Raw genomic sequence first — 26,604 nt, 5'->3', positions numbered from 1 at the left:
ATAATCAAAAGAGTTTTTAAAACATCAAACTCGGAAGGAGTGTAAAAAAAACAACAGGATCGGCAGAGAAAATCAAACTGGAATGTCAGATAAATGGTTCTTTTTCTCCCTCATTTTAATTCTTTAATCTCAATAAACCTCTTTCATTTGATCTAAAATATATATATTTATATATATATTTGTGTGTATGTGTGTTTTGTGAATGCGTGTTCATGTATATATATTTTATATTATATATATATATATATGTTTTAAAAAGATAGAATTATTTATAGTTTCTTAACCAAACTTAATTCCTTTCACGACACAATATAAATTCTCTTGGAAGAAAAAATGCTATTTAGAGAATGATAGATTACATAGATCAATGGATGAAATGGCAGTGTGAAAAATGAGATGCTACATAAATTAATTATTTTTCTTTTTGGCTAAGTTACGAGACAAATCTGACACTAACAATGCATAAAGATCGAAGATGCGCTCGACAAACATTACTATCTATTTCATATTCTACGATTTTTTTTGGTAACAATTTTTACAATTTCATAATTTACACTTAGAAGATGACTAAACTCTGTATTTTTCTTATTACATGCCGGTTCTTTCCGACGGTTTGACTCGTTATAAAGCTTTCTCTTTGTGTAACGAATGTCCTCTGGAATGTCACCTACCTATAAATAGCACAGGAGAAGAAATATATACGAGTGTTCGGTAGCTGCCGTGAGAAAATGGAGATCAACTAAGAAAATCAATCTTGAGCAAGAATTGTCTTCTGGACTTTTGTAAAAACTAAAGACTTGGGAAAAATATTTTCTTGTTTTTCTTAATCGTGTGGACTCTCTGATGGAAGAAGTGTGGTCCCAGACAGATCGGTCTTTGAATACACCAGGCCTGCTGTATTATTATTTTTTTTTTTTCTCGTTTTCTTTTTTTTTGGAATTTGGTGTGGGTGTTCGTTCTGCTAATCATTTCAAACATTCGTGTTAACTTTGACTACATGTCCATTGCTATTAACATGTCCATTATTAGACTGATTGTTGTACGAAGTGTCTGCATCTCCACATTCTGGTGGCGTAATAATGGTTTCTATGGCTTTATATAGAAACAGGATGTCATCCTGAAACGAGTCAATGGAGTTTTAATAAGATTAGATACAATTAAGTCCACTGGTATACCAATTAGATTTACCTTATAACTTAGTTATTGCAAAAAAATATATATATATATTAGTTATAATGGTACCTCATACTTCAAACGATTCTAACTTCAAATGATACTTCTGGGTTCAAACTTCTGCTGCAAGAGCATCTCTTGCATTACATTTGTGTGTTTTCAGTGTTGTTTTTTTTTTTTTTGCTTTATGTTTGGTGTGTTTAGTTATAAAACCTTGAGCAAAAGTATAGAATATTTATATATTTATAATTGTTGTGGAAAGAAGGACCAGAACTTTTAAAAGTTCTGGTCCTTCTTTCAGTCGGCCTTGGTGTGATAAGCCCTGCAAAAAATGTTATACCCTATTTGTTGGGTTATCTAATTCTTTCTAATTATAAAAAGTAAACAAAGACTTCAAAAACACATCATACAGCATTTAGAATGGCCTGCCAACAATCCAGATATACCTCCGACTGAAAATGTCTGGAATGTTCTAATGAAAATAATATCTTAAGAAAACAGTCAGAGAATCATGGTTGAAGGTTAATCCAAAACTATGTAAAATCTCTATTTCTACAATGCTACAAAGAACTACAGCTGTAATTATGGCAAAAAGTGGCCTTACAAAGCATTAATCATCAGTATTCCATATTTGTTCAACTCTTACTTTGTTTAAAATGCCATAAACTTTATAATATGCAATCATCTTTATGTTATTTGGAGTGTAAATACTTTAATATACCTATTATATTTGCCAATTGCTAAAAGTTCAATAATATTTTTGTCAGTTTGATTATTTCAGGATCGAAACAATTTTTCCACAATTACAAAATACTCTATACTTTTGCTCAAGAGTTATATATATAACTCCTGTTATTAACCATAGCATCTAAGAAGTGTCTGGAAGTAATGAAGCCTAAGGGAAAGATTGTAGTATCGACAATTAAGGTGAAACAAAAATTTATCACAAAGCACAAAAGCAATACACATGCAGTGTATCTGACAGCCAAGTTAAAGATGCTAAGTGTTGACTGTATGATAAATGCAATTTTCATTTTATTATACATTATTTACATATTTTATTTATTGTTTTCATGTTTTAATTTATTATTTATGACATTTAATTGTGTTGTTTATCAAAATGGGAATTGTTTTGGGTTTTAGAATGGATTAATTCACTTTCTGTTATTTCTAATGGAAAAAACTGATTCGGATTTTGAACAATTTGGGTTCAAACAGCTTCCCGGAATCAATTAAATTCAAAGTATGAGGCACTATTGTATTTGTATCTTTGTTATTATGAAGTTTATTTCAATTTCAACTATAATACCAAGTTGGAAGGATAAAAAAGTTCTAAATTTTAAAGTATAATTATCAATATTTAATCTTAAACTTTTTAAAATTCTATTTACTTACCTGTGTTCTCCATATTCCTGGTCTGCGTACATGATACAACTTAGCATACATATATACATCAAGGCAGTTTTCATAACCTAACTGCTTATAAACGGTTGTTAGACAACAGAATGTTGCAGCGTCTGTACCTCCAAACCTAACAGAATTATTATTTTTAATCAAAATTATAGCACCATATTTATATCAATGTAGAAAAACATTTAAAAACAACTCCCGATAAGTTCAGATAAATCTACAAGTAAATAAAGGATAACAAAGTCAACAGATTGGAATAGAAATAGATGACTAGCCATATTACATGTATGTATATTATTAAATTAACTTTCAAATACAGTAAAGAAATGCATCAGTAAAGAAATGCATGTGTAACAGTTGTCATACATATATTTTGATTTCATGTTTTGTTTGGGGCTCATAATGACCGATCAAGCGATATTTTAAGCATAAAAAACTTAAATGCGACTTACCTATCGACAACAATCATTGGGCCGTTTTGATATTCGAGATGCCAGTCTTGCACGATCCGCACTAAATCAAAAATCTGGTTCGTTGGTGTGAAAGCCTCCGGCCAGCCGGGGCATTGAATGATGCGACAAGTAACTTCGTACTCATCCTGATTTGACTGAAGGATAAAGTCTCGCGTCGTTACACACTCCTGAATGTTTTCTTCCACCATTTTCACTTTAAAGTGTCCATAATCCATTTCGACGTCATTCTCGGGCCAAAAGCACGGATAATCCTTAAAATATACATAAATTACCTCAATTATAATATATTTTTGATAATGTTGTTATAAAAAAAGTATTGATATGCTTACCTTCTCCACAACGGCACACATTAAAACAACAGTTTGAGAATTATGGTCCCAGACCATTTGCCAAAAATCACCAATCGTTTCTTGTAGCGGATACTGAGTTATAATAAATTCACGTAACTTAGTGAAGCCCTATTTATAAAGAAATTTTTATAAATTTTTGCTGTTTAAATAGAAAATTATTTAAATCCATTTGACACAACCTATAATTTCTTACTTGAAAAAACGTAGCATTTATATAATCGGAACCATCTGTGCCAGGTTTCGGAGTAATGTGAACACGGCTGGATTCTATAGGAATAAGGTTTAACGAACGGTTTTTCATTTTATTACAAGGTTTTAAGGCAGAAACAACATTAAAGTCTCTGGCTTTAAAAGAGGTCAGCAGCTACATTTAAAAAAAAAAAAAAACATTAAATGAAATCATTTAAGTACATTAAGAGCAAAAATACAAAAGGAAATAACAAACCTTAAACTGCCGTTCAAGTAACGTTAGACTATTTTTATCACCCGAATTAAGGTTGCTTTCACTGGAAGTCAAATTTTGTATGTATTGCGACAAATGACCACAATTGATTTCGGTGTCACCGCTCTCGATGGCTTCCAGCAAAGCATCATGAATAAATATATATTGTTCCTAAAAAAATTATTATTTTTCATTTATATATAATTCCGTTTACGATTTTAAAAAAATATCTACGTACTTCTGTCTGCACCAAATAATTTCTCTGCTGTCGAATATGCTTAAGGAAACCAAACACATTTACGCTCTGTCTCTGCTGTATTTGTTTTAACATCGCATCCAAGACAATATACGTTCCTGTTCGCCCCACACCGGCACTTGAAAGAAAAATTAAAAATACAGTCTTTAACTTAAGTTTAATATTAAAAAACCAATATCAGACATCAGACTCACCTGCAATGCACAATAATCGGCCCGCCAAATGGAGGATTAGCTGCCGAAGACTTTCGAACGAAACTGAGAACGGGAAGTGGGTGATCCGGTACTCCGTGATCAGGCCAATTTGTGTAGTGATACTGATAGACCGTTCGTTCGGCTCCTTGTTTCTGTAAATATAACATTAGTCAGCATTGCTCATAAAAATAACATTTGAAAATACATTTTACATTTTCTACATTTTATTTTATCCAGCCATTTGAATATATATATATATATATACACATCATTATTTCAATAATTATCATTATTTACCTTTCTGATTTTAGTGTTTCGAATAATGAAAGTCCTCAGAATGTATGTGGCCATGTTAAGCTCTCCTATCAGCCGAACTTGAATGATGCCATACGTTTCGATTCCTTCTTTCGGCCAATACATGTCACATTTTCTCTGTAAGATAATGGTTGTCGTTTAATTCCAACCTTTGCTTGTTTAATAATTAAGAGCATTAAGTGGAAAGAAATAAGTTGTATTTAATAATAAACCTAAAATATTTTTACTCACTTAAAATAATTATTTGAGATTTAACCATTTATAATAATTAATTCAACATTAAATTATTTTTTGCCCTGGCATATATATAGAGAATAAACTATTTCTGAGAAGATTTTTTATAATGAAAACAAAGATGGCACCTATAAAATTTCTTACCATCAAATAATATTGCAGGATTTAAATGTAAATAGTTATATTTTTAGCAAGTAATCTAATTTCTTCCACTCCAGGTACAAAGAGGATCTTTTATCATGCTCATCTCTCGCCAATCGATCACACTGAAATAGACCAATTGTATAGCAACAGATGGGGCCAGATGTGTCTGGATCGATCTGTACCTAAATTGATCAGGATTCAAACCCAGCATCTCAGAATGGCAGGTACTTAACTTGCCTCAGTAATAATTTGTTACGAGAAACTAGTCAAAACTGAAAATGATAGATGTGCACGGGCAGCAAAATTAAGGTGATACAGAATGTTGACAACTGCTGTTGCCGTTCTCCTCTTTGACCTCGACAATTAAAATGGGCAATTAAAATTGATCAAACACAGCATTGACGTCACCTTAATTTTCATGCCTGCATGCATCTGTTTAAAGAGTAAAGAAAACTTCAAGTCAACCTATGTTATCCAGAAGAGTCATAAAACAAACAAAGGAAGACAATCTGCAAGAAAAAATCTTGGTTTATCAAAGAAAATTAAAGAACTTTTTACAAAGTACAAGTAAAACATGAACTTTGATTCCACGATCAAACCTTTGTTAACCATTACAAGTTTATTGTATTCTGTTCCAAGATAATTCAATGACACTATTTAAATCATCTAATCAAACACTGTCCATTAACATATTCTATTATAATTTTTAAAATGTTTGATAATTTAAAACATTTTTGTATAGATTAACACAGTGATTTTCAACTGGTGTGCTGCGAAACTTATTGTGATTCATTTTATCTTAGAAATAGTGAGACATTGTGCAGGTTTCTAAAGGCAATTATCATTCCATTTCTAAATGCAAATAAAGACTTAATGTTAATTGCTTTTCTTATGCAAAGTAAGTTGAATAAGAAAAGTAACTTGCTGCTATTTTAAGGAACAACAATACTGTTTTATTTAATTCATAAAAATTATAAACAAAACTAATTAGGTTAAGTGGCAATTAATATGGCGACAGGATATTTACAAACACAACTTTAAATCACGTGATTTTTTCCACATAAATTTGTGCCGTGAAAATTTAATTATAGGTTTGAGTGTGCCATCAAATAAAAAAGGTTGAAAAACACCGGATTAACATGTAAGAACCTGATAAAAGCCCGTAAATAGACTGAAGTATTCATTATATTTAGACTTATACTTAATTATAGATTATTACAGATCTAAAAAGTTGCTTGATAATTCACACAGTGGTAATGAACCATCTTATTGTACCATTTACCATGTTGGACTTTTACAAAAGAGTTGGAGATTTAAAATTTTGAGAGCCAAAATTACAGATTTTGTGTATGGCTCCACTATGCTCATTGGATGTTCTCTATGCTAACAGTAGTAATTTGATAGTTTCGGCCACTGTGATTATACTCTGACAAATAGATTATTTCAGTTTGATTCTGATATAAATGGGATACAATAATGCACTTTTGCAATTTACACAATAATACACAACTTTTGCAATTCATTACATGCCAATGCCTCCCAAGAGGACATTTTACGGTGGCTTCTATTTAGATGTTACAAATATTAAAAAAAATCCAGAAAACTCCACGTGGCCAATCTGTCAGTGTGGCACAAACCTGCAACTGACTACCAATATTCAATGCTCTTATCCACTCACTTGTTTATACTAATATCTCTAAAAAACTATAGACAGTTAAGTAGAATATATTTTATGTAATACAACAAATTCAAAATAATTTTATTATTACGCTATATCAATTTATAACAAACACACAAAATTTTTATTTAAAGCACTCATTTATATTCACACAGGTGCTGTTACCTGTATGAATATAAAAGCCACAATTACTACAAACTGCACATTTGGATCAATTGTGAGGCTTTTGAAACACAGTGAAATGTGCTTAAGAACTCGCTAGTGACATTCTAATAATGGTTAGTACTATAGTGAACAATCGTTAAAAACTGGGGAACAAATAAATAAGTAAAAAAACCAAACACCTTACTAATATCCAGAATTAATTTAATGAAACACTATAAAACCTTAGTGGCCACTATCATGCAATCTTTTAGACCATGATTATGGCTATAAGAACTCTAACTCTTATTAGTTTGGAGTAGGGATCCAACTTTTGTGCTGTTCCTCTACATATAAATATATGTATGTATTTATATAAAACATTTTAGATTCCAGTAGGGGTTTAACTCGACCGTTTCAAACGTAGTGAAATTCCGTTAACGCGACATCTCGTCTGCTGACACGTCCAGCTTGTCTTTGGGGGGAGTATCAATGCACCAGGTATTCGTCTGTATTTATATGTAATTAGGTAGCTGGTTAATTAAAACTATAAATAATATAAATAGATATAAATGAAAGTGTACAAAGTAAGATTCTGGTTAAAGTGTCCAGATTATTCCTAAACAATAATCTGGACACTTTAACCAATAATCTAGGAATAATCTGGAAAAATTGAAATGGCATGTTAAACAATCATAAAAGGAAAGTTTGTACAATTTTACATGCTAAGTTATGTAAAACTATTTCTGGGGAATTGAAAAAACCAGAAAATATTCCATCATCCGATAAGTCGGCATATTTGATGATGCAGTGCCACGTCGGTCCAGACGATGCCGAGTTAATAAAATGTCACCGTAGTTACAATGATAAACAAGAAAGTATTTACTTGTTGGCTGCATGCTTGCAAACGGAATCAAAACAGTAAACTTTTATCTTTTGCACAAAGTTGCATTTCAGCAGTTTTCAAAATGAGTTTGCTATTTGATGGCAAGAGTCATTTAGTCTTTTTTGCATGGCTGAAAATTGTAAAGTATAATTGCCAGTTTACACTAGCATAAAAAAGATAATGTATTTTTAGTACATTTTATATCAATTTTGCTTTGTAAAGACAATTCAAGTAGTTAATAGATACAACAAAAGTAGATGGTATCATTAGTAAATGCAAAGCGTTCTCTTTAATATTTTAATTTTAATTAAGGCCAGATGGCCGAGAAGTTAAGGCATTGGCTACTGCTCTAGGGCACTGGGGAACGAATCTGAAAGGGTGAGAATCATTTGGAGGGGTCCCATCTCTCGTATCAAAGACAATAAATTTGTCGCTTTTCTTATCGAGAAAGTCTCATTTCTATAAATCTATCATTTTAATATATAGTAGCTCCTCACTATATTGTGCACATAGTGCAAATAAGAAATATATTTGAAAGAGAAAATAACAACACAATATATCTGAAGGAGTGATATAATGAGTATATTGTGTGCATTTTGTTTTACACATCAAAGCCTTTTATAATTATTCTCTGAATAAAAATATACTTTTAACTCAATTTTCTTAAGAGAATGCAAAAAAGATAAAACCAATTAAATGATAAAATTCATCAAATTTTACAAATAAACTAAGTTATGTATAAAACAGTTAGCACGTATGTTGAATACAGCTGTTCTCAGATCAAAATGAAGCAAAAAAACTATTATAATATTACTTTTGTAGACAACAAGAAATTGCAATAGCTATTATCTTATCCCTTTTAATCTGACGATTTTGGATAGCCTCGAGTCTTGACGTAACGAAGGTCGACGACAGAAAGAATAAATGGGCATTAATGATGCCAAATTGAAAAAACCATTGTGCCAAAATAAAAATAATTAAACTAATAAATTTAGTCTAAAGACAGATAATTAAGCCACCATCTCGTAATAATATAGTGCATCAAAAGAATTTACTACAAGAAATTGGTCTGCAGACACATGAAGAAAACCTGGAAAATCCCACATGGACGGTCTATTAACCGAGTGCAAACTCACAACCGACGATTGATATTTAGTGGTTGTATCCACTTGGGTACATACAGCAATCAGGAATTAGGTTAAATTAATTAAATTATTTAGGAATTCTAGAAGAAAAGATTGGTGTGAAGCCTGATTCAAACCCTTGTAAGTTCTTATCATGCAAATGCATTACCTATTTTGATAGCTTTATTAACTAATATTTTTGAACATTAAGTTATTCAGAGTCTCCATAACCTGACATGTATTGGACTAGTGGATGTTGGATTACTGGTTTTTGTATGACATACATAATGCACAGTTTAAAAAAAAAAAAACACCTAATTCACAGTTTAGTTTATGTAACCACACCATATGTGTAACAAACACCTAGCAACTGACAGTATACATCGCTTTCTTTCTATTGCATACATTGACAAGTGTTAATGCAAAAATTTCATGTGCACTGCCCTATGGAACGCCAGATTACTCGACATGTTGGAATGGCAAATGACGGACTACATAGACTCTACTGTATTTGCAAAATATAGACATTTTCCATAGTTTTCTCTGAATTTCATATTTGAAATGTACCGTAATCACAATAAGTCATTCAAAGACAGAAAGGTATGCAATTAAATTATCGTCTTTGCTACGGTTAATAATTATAAATTAAATAAGTTTCTGCCAAATCGATTAGCTCAATAATTTAATAATCGGCAAAGTTATACCTTGTAAATCGTCCATATTAAGTCTAGCTAAATTGAATAAGGGTTACTGTTTGTTTGCATATTGATGGCGTAAATGTGGCCCGTGAGCAGCATGTGGATCTTGAACATCGGCAATACAATTGTGTAACATATGACCGTTCGAACAGTCCAAGTGAAAAGCTTAGATAATGTCCCTACATTCATTCAAAAATGAGAAAAATATTGTTGGACTAGATAAATAACATAGTAGTATGTCAGAACATCATTAACATCACAATGTTATATGCCACATTGCTATATATCATTGGCTCTTACTGATGTTGACTCAGTAAGTATAGCTCTGGGAGCATGTCTAGTCAGTCACCCTTTAATAATATGTCACAAATTCACAATGTGTTGTTCACGAGCCACACGCACCCTTCCATATAATTACAATTTATTTTTATAAAGTTGATGCATGCTATTTACATGCATGTTATGTGTTATGCGATATACACAGAGATTATAAGGTAACTCAAAACTTAACCTCAAATGGGCAACCAAAAGCTAAGGGTGCATTCATAAAGTCAAATGTTTACCTAGCCAATCATAAAGTGCCTGTAAAATAACAGCAATAACTGATTGCTATAGTATTTTAACTAAATATAATACCATTCCAATTGAGGATAATTGCATATTTCCGATAGGCAGTAAATGGTTTCTATTGCAACAACAGATGACCACCCCATTATATATAATAATTTATTAAAAATCAATGGTTTTGTTTGTGTAAACAGTGTTTAAAGCATAAATGAAAATTATGGAAAATTTTGTTTGTCATAAGTTTTATAATTTTATTAAATAGAACAACAAAATATCGATTTAACAAGGTTTTGTTTGTAACAGTCCACGCGAAGCAAAGAGAACTCGCAGTAGAAAAGTAATAGCCGTAAATGTTATTTGGCACTTTTATCTTTTATACTGATGACAAACATATATTTCAAAGCAAATATTTTCTTTTGAAATAAAAAAACAATCATGCGCCACTTGTTAAATGACTCTCCTTGGTATCATTTTATCGTATCTGTTTCAAACATGATAATGCATTTTCTAAGAATTGATTTTCTTCACAAAAAAAAAAATAATTTTTCTGACTTTACTTTAAATTATCTTCTACCTTTTGCATTTCATATCATGTAAACACCTATAATGTCAATTTATTATGTTATTTACAAAAATATGAACTTATTTTTTGATAATAAAGCAAAGATAAATTAATATAAATGACAATTAACATGAATCTCTCCATACTTTCTGTCCATATTTAAAATTTTCTATGTAATAGTGAAATGCATATTAATGACATTTGATGTCTATTGCTGTTCTTAACATTCGACCACTAGCAACGAGGATTAGAAGACAGTCGAGTCCGTACGAGTCGACCGTCGCTCTATTTCTCACAATCAGAAGCTAAACACTAAATTGATAGACATTAGTAAATGTGCACTTTACTTCCATTTGAATTATATGTTATATTTCATTTATAATTGCAATATCGTACAGTGTTTAAAAGAAATTTTCTGTGGTGCCTAATACTATTTTGCAAAGGCTGACTACTGCATGAATATTTTTACAGTTAAATTCTGCACAATAAATAGAGTTTATCTATTTTATATACAATTCTTTTGATCAAAGTTTGCAGAAAAATTCACTTTCGCAAGCTTTATTACATAATTTTGTCTACTGAATAGAATTATGATGCATATTTTTTCACATTTCATTGTTTCTTTTTTTCTCTTATTCATTTTGATAACTTACTGTATTTGAAAAAATATATGATCTTTTTATAGACTGCTCCAGAAGTCAGTTAACTAAAATATATATATTTCACCTAAGATAGGTTTTGAAGAGTTCTGTATCATTATTCATGATTTGGTCACTTCCAATGAAGCAACTAAATTGGTTAACTGACTTTTGTGCCTAATATATATTAAATCTGTAATTCTTCACCTTTAGAGCTAGGATCACATTTGCAACTTTTGATCACACAAAAGATGCTCTTGTACAAGGTCTTCCAGAAAAGATACCACCAATTTAAATTACTGTAATTATGTTAATTATTACCCAAAAAGTATGCAACAAACACCAATCAATAGAGTAACTGTCCAAGTTTCATCTACCATCTGCATTCAAGTCTTTTTGTCTATTAACTCTAAAAGCACAGCACAGTACAGTACATGAAAATGGTGACTCTGCAACAGAGAAATGCATTCTGAAGTTCGCAAACTTGGAATCAGTCCTCAATGCACAACAAGAATGTTTGCCATACGTGGTGGATCTCTTTGAAATTGTCTGCAAAACTCATTTTGAAAAACAATGAGTAATTCTAACTTTGTGAACTGTAGAACACAAAACACCTTCTCTATTGCAGAGGTGCAATTTTTCTTTACTGCAATTCTAAAGACAGTAGACAAAAAGACGTTTGAATGTGGATGCGAGACAAAACTGGAATGGTTACTCTATTGATCGGTATACATACATTGCCGGATGAAATGCAAGCTTGGTAAAATACATTGCTCGTAATAGTGACCACCTATCTGGCATAATATTCAGGACCGACTTTTGTAGGTTGTGATATACAGATGGCATATCTTTGGCTGTGTACTGATGTTATTTTGAACTATATTCATCCAGTGGTTATTTTGTTGTTCATTTGTATCCAGCTATACATTTTGCTCTACCGTGTAAAAGTGTTAGCTTTTATAAAATTAACTTAAAATAATTATTTTACTATTGAAAAGATGAGCTATTCTAAGATAAAAATTACAGGCAGTCTTCAATTTTTAGACATTTGTCTTTTGAACAAATTGTTCTTTTTCACATGATACTTTGATACCCATAACTTGCATTTCGTATGCCCAAATATGCTTTTTTTTTTGTATCTTTTTCAGCTGACAAACAAATATCTTAAGCATTATAATAATACTTTCTATCATAAATTATAAAAAGAATTATCAGTGCTTTCTATACAAAATCTTTTATGAAAATTAATTTTTATTGCCTGTCTCATGTTTAATTTGTGATTTTAACATTTTAAATAATGTTTTAAGTTTAATCACTGCAAAAAGCAAAACTTTCCTAGCTTAATAAGAAACTCTATAGTTTTTGTTTTTAGTTTTCTAGGGACAAAACTCTGTTTACAACATACAACTCTATATAACTCTAGACAACTGCTTGACTTTCAACATTCGTACAAATATTTATGAATACATTATATAAGGACTTCATTTATATATAACTATAAATTTATAATATTAAGAATGTTCTGACAGACACACTATCATTAGTAAACCAATGTTATCCTGAAAAACATCAATTAATACAGTGGTACCTCAGGATACGAAATTAATCCGTTCCGAAACTGAGATGGTATGATGAAAATGTCGTAAGGTGAATCAACTTTTCCCATACGATTACATGTTAAACCAAATAATTCGTTCCAATGCGAAAAACATACTCAAATTAAAGCCAAGTAATACATTAAAAAAAAATAACTGTAGTAAGGAAAACAAATGAAAAATGCGAACTAATGTAACGTCGTATGGTGAGTTTTTGTTCGTATCGTGGAGCAAAAAGATGTTCGAATTTCATGTCGTATCCTGAAAATTTCGTATGCTGGGGCGTTCGTATCCTGAGGTACCACTGTATTAGCAATATCTTTGATTCTTGTTGAATTATCCACAAACTTCATTATAATAATGGAATTGTCAAGATTTCACAAGACATGGAATTCCTTGAGGCAGCCACAAAATGCATTTTGTAAACACTGCATTAAATTAAATTATCCAGTCACCATTAATCAGCAATAGGTTTTAAATATAAAGATTCTAGCAAAAAATCATTTAATAATTAATGAAAGAATTTAATAAAATAAAATGGAGAAGACACTGAGGCCGATGTTACATGTACATTTTCTTATCGCAAGCACTTTCGACGAAACGTACATGTAATGCCGACCTCAGTGTCTTCTCCATTTTATTTTATTATACAGTTTTTTGGCATGATAGTCATCCTATTGATCACAAAGTAGAATTTATATGAGTAACAGATTCTTACACCAAACAACACAATGAATACACTGAAGTTGTTGAATTTAATTTTAAATAAAAAAAAATCAGCTTTACACTTGATATATATTGGAATATTTATCAATTTTTTTACTTCTGCAGATATACGGAACAAAACAATAAAATACATATTTGTGAATTTGAAGATATTTGAGATTCAACACTAACATAAATATAACATTCCTACTTGAGTCTAATGGATGAGAAAAGTGATAAATTTCAGAAACATTTTTCTAGTGAGAGTAAAGCTGGCTTTCTTGTAGGCTTGGAGTCAGTGGTGCCTGATTGGCTTGTCACATGTCACCAATATACATGGGCAGCCAAAAAGTTCATGGAATTGTGGTATAGCACTGTAATGGTAGAACACACACAAATGTTTACTAATCACTTTCAAAGTAGGACCCTTTGGCCATTTATGCTATCAATCCTGCCATTGCTGGAAGCACTGTTGGAAGGCTTGAGGGTTCAGCCATTATATTTGATTTGATGTTCTCCATGGTTATGAAACGAGGGTGGTTTTTGCATCATGCTAATGCACTACTCACTGCTTGTCATGTAACAATTCCTTGTTGACAAGACATCCCATTATTGCCCAATTGCCATACTCAATGAATCTCACTCTAAGTGACCTTTGGCTGTTCTCTACGCTAAAAATGGGTTTCGAGGGGATGTATTTTTCAACCATGAACAACATCAAATCAAATGCGACAGCCAACTCCCAAATAGTTCAAAAGAAGCCTTCCAATTGTGCTTCTAACAATGGCAGGATCAAGGGTGTATGCACTGTACGATCATATTTTGAAGGTGATTAGGTAAGTTATCTTCATGTCCATTAAAGTGCTATTTCACAATTCCAATAACTTTATACTGCATGTATATTTATTTAAAGTTTCAATGTTATCTCAAGTCCATGGTAAATATATGTTCGAACTTAAGCATTTCTTATGAAGCATATTGAACTAGTAACAAGCACAGCTAGCTTGTTGTATCCCCAAGTTTATTCCTCACAAACTTCTCATTTGATTACCCAGTATAAAGTCAAATAAATTTGTCATATGGCAGTTTAGAAAAGGTTCATATTTTTTTCCTCTGCTATTTAAAAAATAGTTTTATATATTATATATTTAATTAATAAACTAAACTTTCAAGTCTACTGCAATGTAATTTGATGGTAGAAATTTATTAAGGGTAATTCTTTTCTCATTTATATACACATGATACATATATAATACATATTCAAAGGACAACACCTTCAAGTCCCAATATGAATTATATTAAATCATCAATTAGAGTTAAGAAAGACAAACACAAATGGGAAGGGAATAGACAAAAAATGGAGATAAACAGTAATCTGTTGAAGTACTTACACTGTCATCCAAATCAGAGGTGCTAGGTTCGTGCTGTCATGCAAGAGATCAAGACAGAGTGCCTTGTCAACATAGCATTCGAATAAATATGTATATACGGTATATATTTTATATTCATTATATGTACAGTATATACATCATTTTGCAAACCTGTTTATTCTTAAAAACACTTTAAGTCCCATTGTAAGAAATAAATATAATGAAAACAATAGGAGGTACTAAAAATATACATAGAAAGTAAAGGAAAAGCAAAGTAAGTAAATATCTTGGGTTCCGGGACATGGGACTGCAAGTACAATACTCAACTAAATCGATTTATTTATTTTCTGCAGGTTTTTTGGCTAGAATAATAAGCAAAAAGTAACGTTTAATGACTAAACAATATTTTGGGACTTAAAGGGTTGCCTTGATATATTCATAAAAACTTTAGGGGATCAAGAAGTGTATTAGAAAAAATGCTCGTTTTATGGATTTTAGGATATTGCGTGGCAATTTGATGCCGTGCCGTACTGCAGGCATCTAAATCTCTGGCATTCTGCATAAAAAACAATTAAAATTATTGCGAATCACATTACACATAATCGTTTTTAATTTTATGATAATTTAATTATTTTTAAAATTTTGAAACTTATATTAATTTTCAACTGTACATTTTTATAATGAAACAAATGCAGATATATTTATTACATTTATAAATTTGTCTGCATAATCATATAAAAAGAATTAACGAACCCATAGAGAAAATGTATCCTCCTAAAAAGTGATAAAGAGAAACTTTAAATTCGATAAAAAGCTTTTTAAAATGAATGTTTGTATGCATACGTACTGACGTCGTTCTAATTACTGAATCACATACCCTTCCTCGTTCTACAAGGTTGGTGATCATTATCATTATGTACACTCTCTGCTCCCAAATCATTCTCCAATAATCGTCAAACGTAGATGGCAGTGGACCCTGTGTACCTATGTATGCTCTAGATTTATTATAGCCCTGTAATAAAAAATGGTATTTAGGAAAAATCAATTTGACACTTTTTAAATTAATTGTAAATTACTCACGTCAATATAATTCGCATTTATGTAATCGGCGGATTTTTTCTGACCCGGTACCGACTTTAATATAACTCTACTGTGATCATCTGAAAGACACAAATATATCTTTTTTCAATTACAGGTATCGTTGGGCAAAGTTTACAATAAAAAATTTAACTGAACTGGCACACACAGGCAACAATGTTTACGTAACGATTTTTATTTTTATTTTCGATCATTTGAGAATATTCAGAAGAGAGATCGAGATCGACAGATTGTTGAATCATCTGAAAACAAAAAAGAAGTATTTTTAGTAATTAAAATTTACTTCTCTAAATGTAAATGTCCATTATTTCATGCTTTATTGGAGACCTTTAGAATACTTTCCTTAATTCCTAAATACAGGATGTCCCTAGTTTTATGGATTAATATTGGAAAAAAGAAACGTAAATACAGTATAGCGTCAATTATCCAAATCAATTGGAGACTAGGGTTGTTCGAAAAATCGATTTTTCGGATAACTGATTATGTACGAAAAAATATATTAACCTATCCCATGTTGAAATTTATTCAAATCCTGGCACATCCTTAAGTACTCTCTCATGGTCGCGCCAGTGCTGCCAGGTAAAACATGCACACCAAAAAAAAAAAAAAATAATATTGGAGTAGCCTAAGACATAGCCAAAGATTGCAGCACCACAGCACTAGCGGAAACTTAAATTTTCTGACTGTAAAGCTTTTGGTTAATTGACGTTTCGGTTGATCAATATTCAGATAATCAATGCTCTACTTTATAGTATTGTAACATGCAACATGCTAGGAGTTGTGCTGGTAATTGCATTTGCAATTCCTGCATATAGGACACTTGTCTTAGGTCCTTTCGAAGCATACACATAATCCTTGACATGCCTAAAGAAAAAATTTCAAAGATATGATGTCAGGCAATCAATAGAAATAAAGCCCTGGTGAGCTAGATCGTGCGGCAGTGGAGGTCTACAATACCACCACTCTGCAGCAGCACAGCCCTTTTAAGCTTACACACGTGAAACTCGTATCAACCAACATTCTCCAACACTTTTTATACATGTGCCTGAACAAATAAATTTTACAGAACAGTTTATAACTAGGGATGTTTAACATTTTGAAGTTTCAAGCCTTCCAGCTCATCATCATGGGTATAAATTATTAAAAAAAAAAAAAAAAACTGGTTAAAGTTTATCTTGGCAGCTCTAATGGTCGCGCTTCTGACTGTTCGTGCTCCTGACAAACTCGTCTCAGAACGGAGCCATTGGCAGGCCGTTGATTTTTTAACGTCACTAGTTATTAATTCATGGTAGTTCTTAAACAAAAGAAAAAAAAGGAAATGTCAACTAAAAATGTAGTTAACCTAACCTAACCAAAGTGCCATCATTGGGACTACCAAGGTAGACTTTAACCAAAAAACTTTGTAAACTGAAATTGAACACTATCAACTTTCAAATTCAAACTGTTTCAATGCATGATTAAATCATCTATTTACAACAGAATTGGCCTGAAACCAAGTTTGAAAGTCGGCAAATTGCATTTCCCATGCTTTCTTCTATGATTTGCATGATGAAGATGAGTCAAAAGACTAGAAAATTAAATATTCTGAAAATCCCCAATAAAGTAGAAAGTTGTTGATTTTAGTAGCATCTTATAAATTGAATATAATTAATCATTTTTCACTTACTTCGTATTCCCTCGAAAACCCAATATCTCCGTCAGCGTGAAGATCGGCAACATGTTTACACCATTGAGAAATAGGAATGGAAGCGTATTCTGAGTCCTCTAAAATTTATTATTTAGAAATTATAAATAAAAATTTAATTGAATTATATTAAGTAAACAAAAAAACTAACCGAAAGTTTCCGACAGTTGTGGCGATGCTCTGTTTCCGGGAGGATCGTCTAAATAATAATATGCCGCTTGAAAATATTTCCTATAAAACATATAAATAAAATTGATCAAAATCAATATTGCATGAAATTACGAAGAGTTTCGTATAATATTTTTAAAAATGGTTATTCAATGTTCATATAGAGCTAATGAATAAACTACTTATCTTACTATAGTGATTTTTGTTGTAATAAATGCTCATATTTACTTGAATCTAATGCATGCCAATATTTTTTTTAAACCCAAAACTGATTTTACTGGTAGATGCCACCTACACTGAACATATGAATATGGCATACACAATTCTGTGAAAATAATACTGATCAACATAAAGTACAAATGTATAAAAGGTAGGGAATAACAAGAAACCCAAAAAACAGTATGCAAAAGCTAGATAAAACCAAACAGCAGACACCGAGTATGAAGGGAAAGAATTATAAAAGGTTGTGCGAATTAAAGTGTATGACAGAGTAGTAAGTAAAATATGATTATCTTTAATAATAGCTGGACTATATCATTTACAATTCAACCAGGACACACTTCAGAATTGGCAGAAATGGGTCTAAAGTCAAAGGGGTCTAACTACAAAGTTCTTCGGTAGACTAACTCCACCTTATTTTAGTCAACTGCAGCTTTCTGCAATTACTTCAAACCACTCTAGTTATGTAAATACTTTACTAGTGTGTTTCTCGACTATATCATAGAGAAGTTTATGAAAAGAACTTTTCTGGAAGGTGTCACAAGACATACCTTATAAACTTTTTGCTGCAGCACATTAAACTCAAAACCATCACTTCAGATAATCTACTGTACTGTACATGCATTATCATTGTTGCCCTTATTTTTGAAAACCAAAAGGAGACAATGCTATTCACAAATGACGTGAAATATAATCATCTTAATACACACAAAGCAGAAATTTTATCTAAGATGGAAAACTTAATGATAAGCCATCTTATGACATTCAGAATGTTTCACAGTTACACAAGAAAGTGAAATAACAGGACCAAAAAATAATACTTCTAATCTGCAAAGGGGAAAAGTACCAATAGGAAAATAAGAGGCACATGTGAAAATGCCATTACTTGGCATTAACACTGTCTATCAATGTATAGTTTAAAGAAGATAGTCAATAGTATGGTAACTATACAAGTGTTAAGAAATTAGTGCAACAACATGAAATAGGTGATAGAGGGTTAATACAAACAATTTTGGTCCAATGATACAGAGGCTTGCTGTAGATCATTTACATGATATATGGTCCTAAACTTTTGGTAGTGGTTACTGTCCTGTGATGTACAAATACCATACAGAGAAGCCCAACATTACTATTATCATGAGATAATAGTAACGTTGGGCTTCTCTGTTCTAAATACAACCATAAAACTTTTTCTATGGTGGATATTCTGCAAGGACTTGTACAGTTTGATAGTGAGAGTGTAGAAACTGCTCACATAGGACAGACCAGATGTTAAAATGATTTATTCCAATGATGCAATAGATCTTGTGCCTATTGAAGGTTGTCGATCACGCGTCAAATCACCACTTGACTCTAGTGTCCGTTATCAAACGGTTACGCGGACAGACACCCGTTGAATGGGTTATATATATAGATTTTGTCTGACTATCACCTTTTTATTATTAACTGTACTTAAAATTTGATACTCAACTAAAACTGAGTCATCAATAAAGTAATAACAACTAACAACATTCTCCGTTGCAATTCTAATTATTACATTTCATTCGTTACACCACAAAACAAGGCACATGACGACAACAATGGGCTTTCCTACATGCATTCACACTTTGCCAGGCAGCAAAAAAACCAGTGGCGTACCGTAGTGGGGGCGGCAGGGGCAGCACTTTTTAGGGGGCGGCAAAATTTCACAATAAATAATAATAATATCTTGTAAAAATTTCAAACATCCTAATCTATACTTGCATCGCTCCTACGATAGTGCTATCGTCCGGACAGTCCGTGAAGTGACTCGCCGGGTGAACTAGTAACTTTTTCGTCCGAGGAATTCCTGCGAAACCTGTTAACCCTTTTTTTTTTGCTTGTATGATTCATTCGCATTCATATACACCACTAATATCCAATAGGACAATTTTAAACAGGTCGCTGCACTACCACCAAATTTTTCATAGCTTGTTCTGTGACAAAACTGAATTTTGATCTTTTAAATTGAAACACCTAAATAAGGGGGAAGAAATTTTCCTCTGCCCCGGATGGCTGACACCCACGGTACACTAGTGAAAAGAACTTTGGGAGCATGTATCTTTAAGAGAAGCTGCAGTAACCCCAATTCATAGGACCAAAACCACTCGTGTTGCCTTCCTCTACCATACTCTAATTTCTTAACACCCTGTATAGAAATAGAAATTTGCACGAGGATATTACAAAACACAAACTGTTGTCAGTACCTTGTGTTTCCATTGTTTAATACATCTGTCACTTCAAATTTTACATTTTAAATATGCAAATCGTTTAAGGAACGTTGGACAGGAGTCTCCCAGACTCCATTGTATCTATACAGAGCCATAGTTTTCGTTTTCTAAAGATCAAACACTTTTCGAAAAACAGGGTGCAAATACAGTAGTTGCATTTCCATCGTCATTTGTCCGCCATATTGTTTTGTAACAAAACGGAAGTAAACCAGTCCGACTGTATATAAAATAGAGATTAAAACTTCCTTTCGATTTACAGATCCACAATTATTTAAAATTTAAATGTATTTTCTTATTTTGACGACTACAACTAGTGTATTTCCGGTTTTATTACGAAACAATATGGCGGCCAAATGACGGTGAGCGTACAAAGTGAAAAGTTAACTCCCCATTCATCTAATCGTAATTTCAGTCGTGACGTTTTCCTTAAACCGGCCAATCGGCATCTTTCCGCTTACTGTGCATTGTCGTCATAACATTTGACGTCTTTTACACGTGATTGTACGGTTATTATTAATTCTTAACAATTTGATTTAATTACCATTATTTCTATACCAAACTAAGTATAATTCAGGTAATATTACTCTTATACTTGACGCTTGCAGTTATATTTTGTCCTTCGTCGCTTGCGATTCATGTCTTCTACCTCGAAAGTCGAAACAAGAGGGAATTTTCGGGTCTAAACAAAAGCAACGTGTTCAATCACGTGACTCACGTGATTTTGACGTAATATCCGGCAATCCCGATTAATTCGATTAGTCGCCAATATGTACAGAATTTACTTGTGTTTCCTGAGTGAACCCTCTTGATACACTTACTCTACGGTTAAAACTATAGGAATATGCTCCAGTATTTATAATAATACACACCATGTTTAGAGATACCGCACTTCCTATATGTTTGTCAGACTTATTTATGTACTTTTTTCTAAACTTTCAAGACTGATGTTTGGCTCTTTGTCCTACGTCACACTACGAATTCGCCGTGTCTAACCTTTGAGACTGGTGCCATTGTATGCAAATTGTTGTTAAACACACAAGTCGTTCTGAATGACGCGCGATAGCGATCGTTACGTCACCGTAGCTCACTGCCAACACGTGGGTTGCGGTTCCCCCACTGGATGACTCATTAATCAACCGGTTTTTACATGTGACGTATGGGTATTTAAGCGTTTTGGTTGTTTTAATCGACGTCGGTGGACCCGAAGGGATCGATTTTTTAAATTTCTTATGTAAGAAAAGTGGATTAATCAGATACACACGTAATTTTTGTCCAATCCTCTGTTAAATGGACAGATTTCTGGCACGTGTTCGGCTTATCGATGTGAACAAATTAAGTAAGTTAATTATTTTATATCTGACTCTTTTAAAGTCTTGACAGTACACGAACAGCTTCCTCATTCCAAATAAATAAGTTTGCTGTATTCTTATTCTGTATAATGTTTCTCCTTTGTACAAATCTTATCGTGAAAATTGAAATAGTGTAGTTAGAAAAGAAAATATAAATTTTCTTGGGAATAATTTTTCTTGAGGAATCAATATTGGGTAAGTTTCTAATGGATTATAATGATTGTGAGGAGTAATGTCATGTACACATTTAAATGTGCCCATGAATGAGGCGTGGTGAAGCTGTGGGAGCACGTTAGCGTGGATGCCCATCCGAGGTGATCCGAATCTGCCTCAACTCGTTCGCCGTGCAATGGATTGCCCTGGACGAGTCGAGTGTCGTTAGGCTGTCGAAGAGAATTCGTGCTCGGTGTGGTCACATTTTAGCAGAAGTTTGAAGGTCATTTTCTCTTGTGCCTAAATGGAGCCTCCGGTCTGCAGCCGCAGGCAAAACGAGGCATTACATATGTTGTCGTTGCGCTTTGTCTGCAAAAATATGTATCTGCCATAATAAAAGTCTTACTGTTTTCATCAGGTTGTAGACTTATTTCCATTCAGTGATGACTTTTATAATACTTCCAGACATTTCTGTTGTGATTACCTCAAGTCATGTCATTAATTGTTATTCAAAAGTAAGAATGGCAATTCTTCGTTCCTCCTATTAAACTGTATCCCCAATACACTTTTATATTGACTTTTATGGCTTAGTTATGTTTTCTTGTTTCACTTTCATTCCAACTGAGCAGATTTTGAAACTTTCATTTACAATGTTTCCAAGTCATGTTTGTATTTTGTTGATTGTTCGAATTACATTGCCAGGGAGCTGCTTTTTGGGCAATGCTGTGTAAGCATAGTTTAATTTTGGCTGGCAACTTTTCTATAAAAAAAAACTTGATTATTGTGTTTATTTTATCATGTAGATATGTTTATTGTCTTCTTCGTTGTTTGACATTGAATGGCCTAAATAATTAGAAATGATTCAACATTCTATTATTTTTCATTTGACTTTTATATGCTTCTTGGCATTTGTTTAGCTCTAGCTTCTATCTTTCTTCGCCCATTCATTTTCAATATGTTCTATAAGTAAGAACTCATTTCTTTTTTTAAAGTAGTATTAGTACCCTTTTACTGTTTATTGGTCAAATTGAATTTCATTCCATTTCTTAACAATTTATAGTAAGTATAATCTTGTTGGCATGTCTGGGACCAGTGTAATACCATGCATACTTATATTTAGGATTTTGTTATATAATATATATATATATTTCATTTGATTTTTTTACAAATTCAGACTCTAGCTTCTTCTTTGTTTTGACAGCCAACAATGATGCTCAGCCTTGACAATCCTTGATTGTACTGAATTACTGGGTAGTGGATTGGAGGATCCACTGTATTCATGTAAATATTGAATATTTCAATAAATAAATATTCAATATTTTTATAAATTTTAAATTTTTAAAAATTATTTGTGTGTTAATTAAATCTCCAACCAATTAAATTAAAATTAAATTGGTGACTCTGGCATTTTGTGTCACTTTGCAATGCCTTCCGAACGTATGTAAGATTCTTTATAAATTACATTGTACATTGTAATTTTCCTTTTCGTAAATTTATATTGAAATAATTGGGAAGAAAATATACAGGGTGTCTGTCCAAACAACAAAATGACAGATTACAGAAACTCATTTATTTTAGAAAAACAGATACATCCACACAGCATGCTCTAATTAATGAGCAAGCTCAAAAACATTTCCTGTCTTTAAAAAACCTTAATATGTGCACCACATGTTATAATATACTTGGAGAGAGATAACATTCTCTCTTAATATTGAGAGAATATTATAACATGTCTCAAGTGATGGTTCCGACTGCTTATTATGCAACCTCTTAACATTTTAATATCTAATGGGCATTTCATAAACTGGGTCCTTCACACGAAATAATAAAAAGAAGTAATGTTGGGGGGAGCAGGACAGAAACCAAATTGGTCCATCTTGCCAAATTCATCAATTAGGAAAAACTTCATTTTTGATATCATTTTTTAATCATAATATATATGGTATGATTGAAAAAATTCAAAGACTTGGTGTATAATGCCTTGCCTTGAACAGTTTAAAACACCAACACACAACCACCTTCAAAAGAATCTCTTTGGATGATGATATACTTTTACTAGTGCTTGTATGACTTCCAGAAGCACTGCCATAAGCCATTGCTGCAATGATGCTTTTATTTCATTTGATGATTCAAACATCAAAATGATCTCATGCCATTTATGATGTCATTTTGGTTCATCAAATGAAGCATCACAGGAGGTATTATGGGTGGTTGCAAAACATGGCTCAAGGCAGTGCTTTCGGAAGCCATACAAGCGTTGGCAAAAGTGTATCATCACCCAAGGAGGTTTTTTGAAGGTGGCTGTGTATTGATGTTTTAAGCTATTCAAGGCAAGGAACTTATATGCCAAATCCCTAAACTTTTGGATCCCATTATGTATAAACAAAGTGAAAATTCTAATTTTTCAAATACGTTGAGTGGATTATTCAATCAAAATGTCTGAATTTAAGAAAATTTGAATCATTAAACGAGACATCTTATATTTTAGTAATTAAAGACAATTTATCTGACAAATAAGAATATATATGACATTTTATATGTTTTCAATCTTGTCAGTTATGAAATAGGTAATCATTTACATAAATTAAGTATCAAAATGAAATTCTGATATTATTCTAACCCAATTAACCAGTTAACATAGCTTAAGAGCTTCTATTACTGTATTTACTCGCATATAAGACGAGGTTTATATTCATTTTTCATTGCTTCAAAAACCTAGGTTGGCCTATATGCACGAACGAAGGATTCTTTGCATTTTTGCAATAATTTCTGTGAACCGTTTATCCTTTATGCTATCATTATAGATCTAAAGTCTACTTATAGTGTGTATATCCAATGTAACCAATAAACAAAGAGGTGTGTGTCTTAATTTGTTTACAAATTAAGACACACGCCTCTTTGTTTATTGGTTTAATCCTAAATCCATCAATTAAAAACTGTATTGCATCTCATTAGTTTGCAGAAAATAGTTTCTCGTTATTTATAAAAACATTAATGAAATACAGGTCACTTAGCAATGATTATAAATGTGATTATTTTATATTAGTTAAATTGTTATTTTTAATAAATATTAGCACATTTTGAATCATTAAAAATAAATATTATCACAAAATATTATCAAATGCACATATTAAGGCAAACAACCATGTTTGCCTTAACACGTGCATTTGATAATATTTTGTGATTAAACGAAATAAAATTAGAACTGTACTAATAAATCTAATTTTCTTTATTTTGATCTCTAAGAATACACTTTGTCCTATACGTGAGATTGTCCTATACCCGAGTAAATACAGTACTTTAAAATTTTGTTGGTTTTTCTAACTAGAAACTATAAACTCTGTAAAGATACATTTTAACATACTTTATTCACATTAAATGAAATAAAAAAGAATAAAACTTAGTTTTGATGATGGTATTATTACTCTTAATCTTATCTAAGCTTTTATATATGATAAAATTAAATGAAAATGGGGGTGCTGTTGAGCAGTCTTGCTGCTGGCGACTCTTGTTTGAGATATTGCTATACTATTCTATTGTAAATTATAAAGTTTTTTTGACAATTTGTCACATTTTGTTGCTCTACTGTGTCGTTTTGTGTTACTACAAGCTTTATCTTCTTGGATATGTTTCCAAGTACTCCCCCTAAAGGGTTAAAGTATTTTTAGACAATTAAAATTTATCACCTACCTCCACAGAATGAACGAGATGATAGCTAATAATAATGCAAATGATGCACACATGACTCCTGCAACCATTCCGGCACTTACTGTCGTATCGGTATACGGAGATCCAGTAAAACCTTTAAGATTATTTTAATTGCAATTTCAAAGATAAAATATGGTTTATTTTCATATATAACAAAATATTTCATTAACGTACTTGGACATTTATTTTGAAGAACTACTTTTCTCGACGTCGAAAACTGTCCTTTATACGCCTTAGAATTCTCTATGATGCTATGAGTGACTCCTCTCACTTTGACTTCGTACAAAGTATTTGCAGTTAAATTGGGAATAAACATCTTAAAAAATATAATTATAAGCATATTTTAAGCATTTATTCAGGTGATAATGATAAGTGATGTAAGCTGATGTACAAAATTAAAGCAACAAACATAATACCCAAGTAAATTCACCACCACAAAATGTGAGTAGTCGAAATTTACATTGTCAATCCCTTGTGATGGAGGGCCATTTTTGACATTTACATTTGTGCATGTTGCTTTAATTTTGGACACGAGTATAAATTTAAAAGTAACGTACAGCATGGTCAATGCGATCTTCGGGAGCAGTCATTATTAGTTCCTGAAATTCCCAGGAATCTTCAGAACGATAGTACACGAGATAGTAATCGATATTCCTGTAGAACGTTTGAGGTCTTTCCCACTGTAGAAATAAGCTATCCAGAGACTGACAGGTGAGATTTACAATGTTGGGAGCACTTGGACCTGTTAAACACAGAAAAATTTGTATCTGAAAATGCAATTAAAAAAAAAGCAGTTAACATTAAACATGTTCCTTTCATGCATTCTGCAGCATAACAGAAGCACAGAATCCCATATGCACACATGAAGTTCATTGAGAGGTCACCCCATCCTTCAGACATCCCCAGAGGGAGAAGTTTAGAGGCATAATATCAGGATCATGGAAACCATGGTGCACCAAACTAATTCTAGGGAAAACTTAAATAGTCACTCTTCCCCATGCAATGTGTTAATTGCATTTTG

The 26,604-nt window shown here is 32.0% G+C and overlaps 1 protein-coding gene across 5 annotated transcripts; it reads right to left on the bottom strand.

The window, feature by feature from the left end:
• Positions 1 to 241: 241 nt before the first annotated feature.
• LOC111638929 (tyrosine-protein phosphatase 99A-like) lies at positions 242 to 26,435 on the bottom strand. Of its 5 annotated transcripts, none has more exons than XM_023384712.1 (19): positions 26,141 to 26,435; positions 25,758 to 25,899; positions 25,566 to 25,677; positions 17,889 to 17,968; positions 17,720 to 17,817; positions 16,223 to 16,295; positions 16,036 to 16,115; positions 15,803 to 15,967; positions 15,709 to 15,729; positions 14,977 to 15,009; positions 4,596 to 4,730; positions 4,299 to 4,450; positions 4,087 to 4,222; positions 3,852 to 4,019; positions 3,600 to 3,770; positions 3,386 to 3,514; positions 3,036 to 3,307; positions 2,569 to 2,704; positions 242 to 1,117 (listed from the first exon to the last, which is right to left on the bottom strand). In XM_023384712.1, exons 1-19 carry the CDS (start codon positions 26,171 to 26,173, stop codon positions 971 to 973), a joined length of 2,283 nt encoding a protein of 760 aa, XP_023240480.1. In that variant the 5' UTR covers positions 26,174 to 26,435; the 3' UTR covers positions 242 to 970. The 5 variants fall into 5 exon arrangements, with proteins under 5 accessions (XP_023240480.1, XP_023240479.1, XP_023240481.1 ...); XM_023384711.1 differs by having other exon boundaries at positions 16,202 to 16,295; positions 26,141 to 26,434; XM_023384713.1 differs by having other exon boundaries at positions 15,833 to 15,967; positions 16,202 to 16,295; positions 26,141 to 26,433.
• Between the last annotated feature and the right edge of the window lie 169 nt (positions 26,436 to 26,604).

This window comes from Centruroides sculpturatus, unplaced genomic scaffold (assembly GCF_000671375.1).
Source record: "Centruroides sculpturatus isolate CEXI.00-Female unplaced genomic scaffold, Cexi_2.0 scaffold1309, whole genome shotgun sequence".
Classification (NCBI taxonomy): Eukaryota; Metazoa; Arthropoda; class Arachnida; order Scorpiones; family Buthidae; genus Centruroides; species Centruroides sculpturatus.
This window is presented reverse-complemented; position numbering and strand designations above follow the sequence as displayed.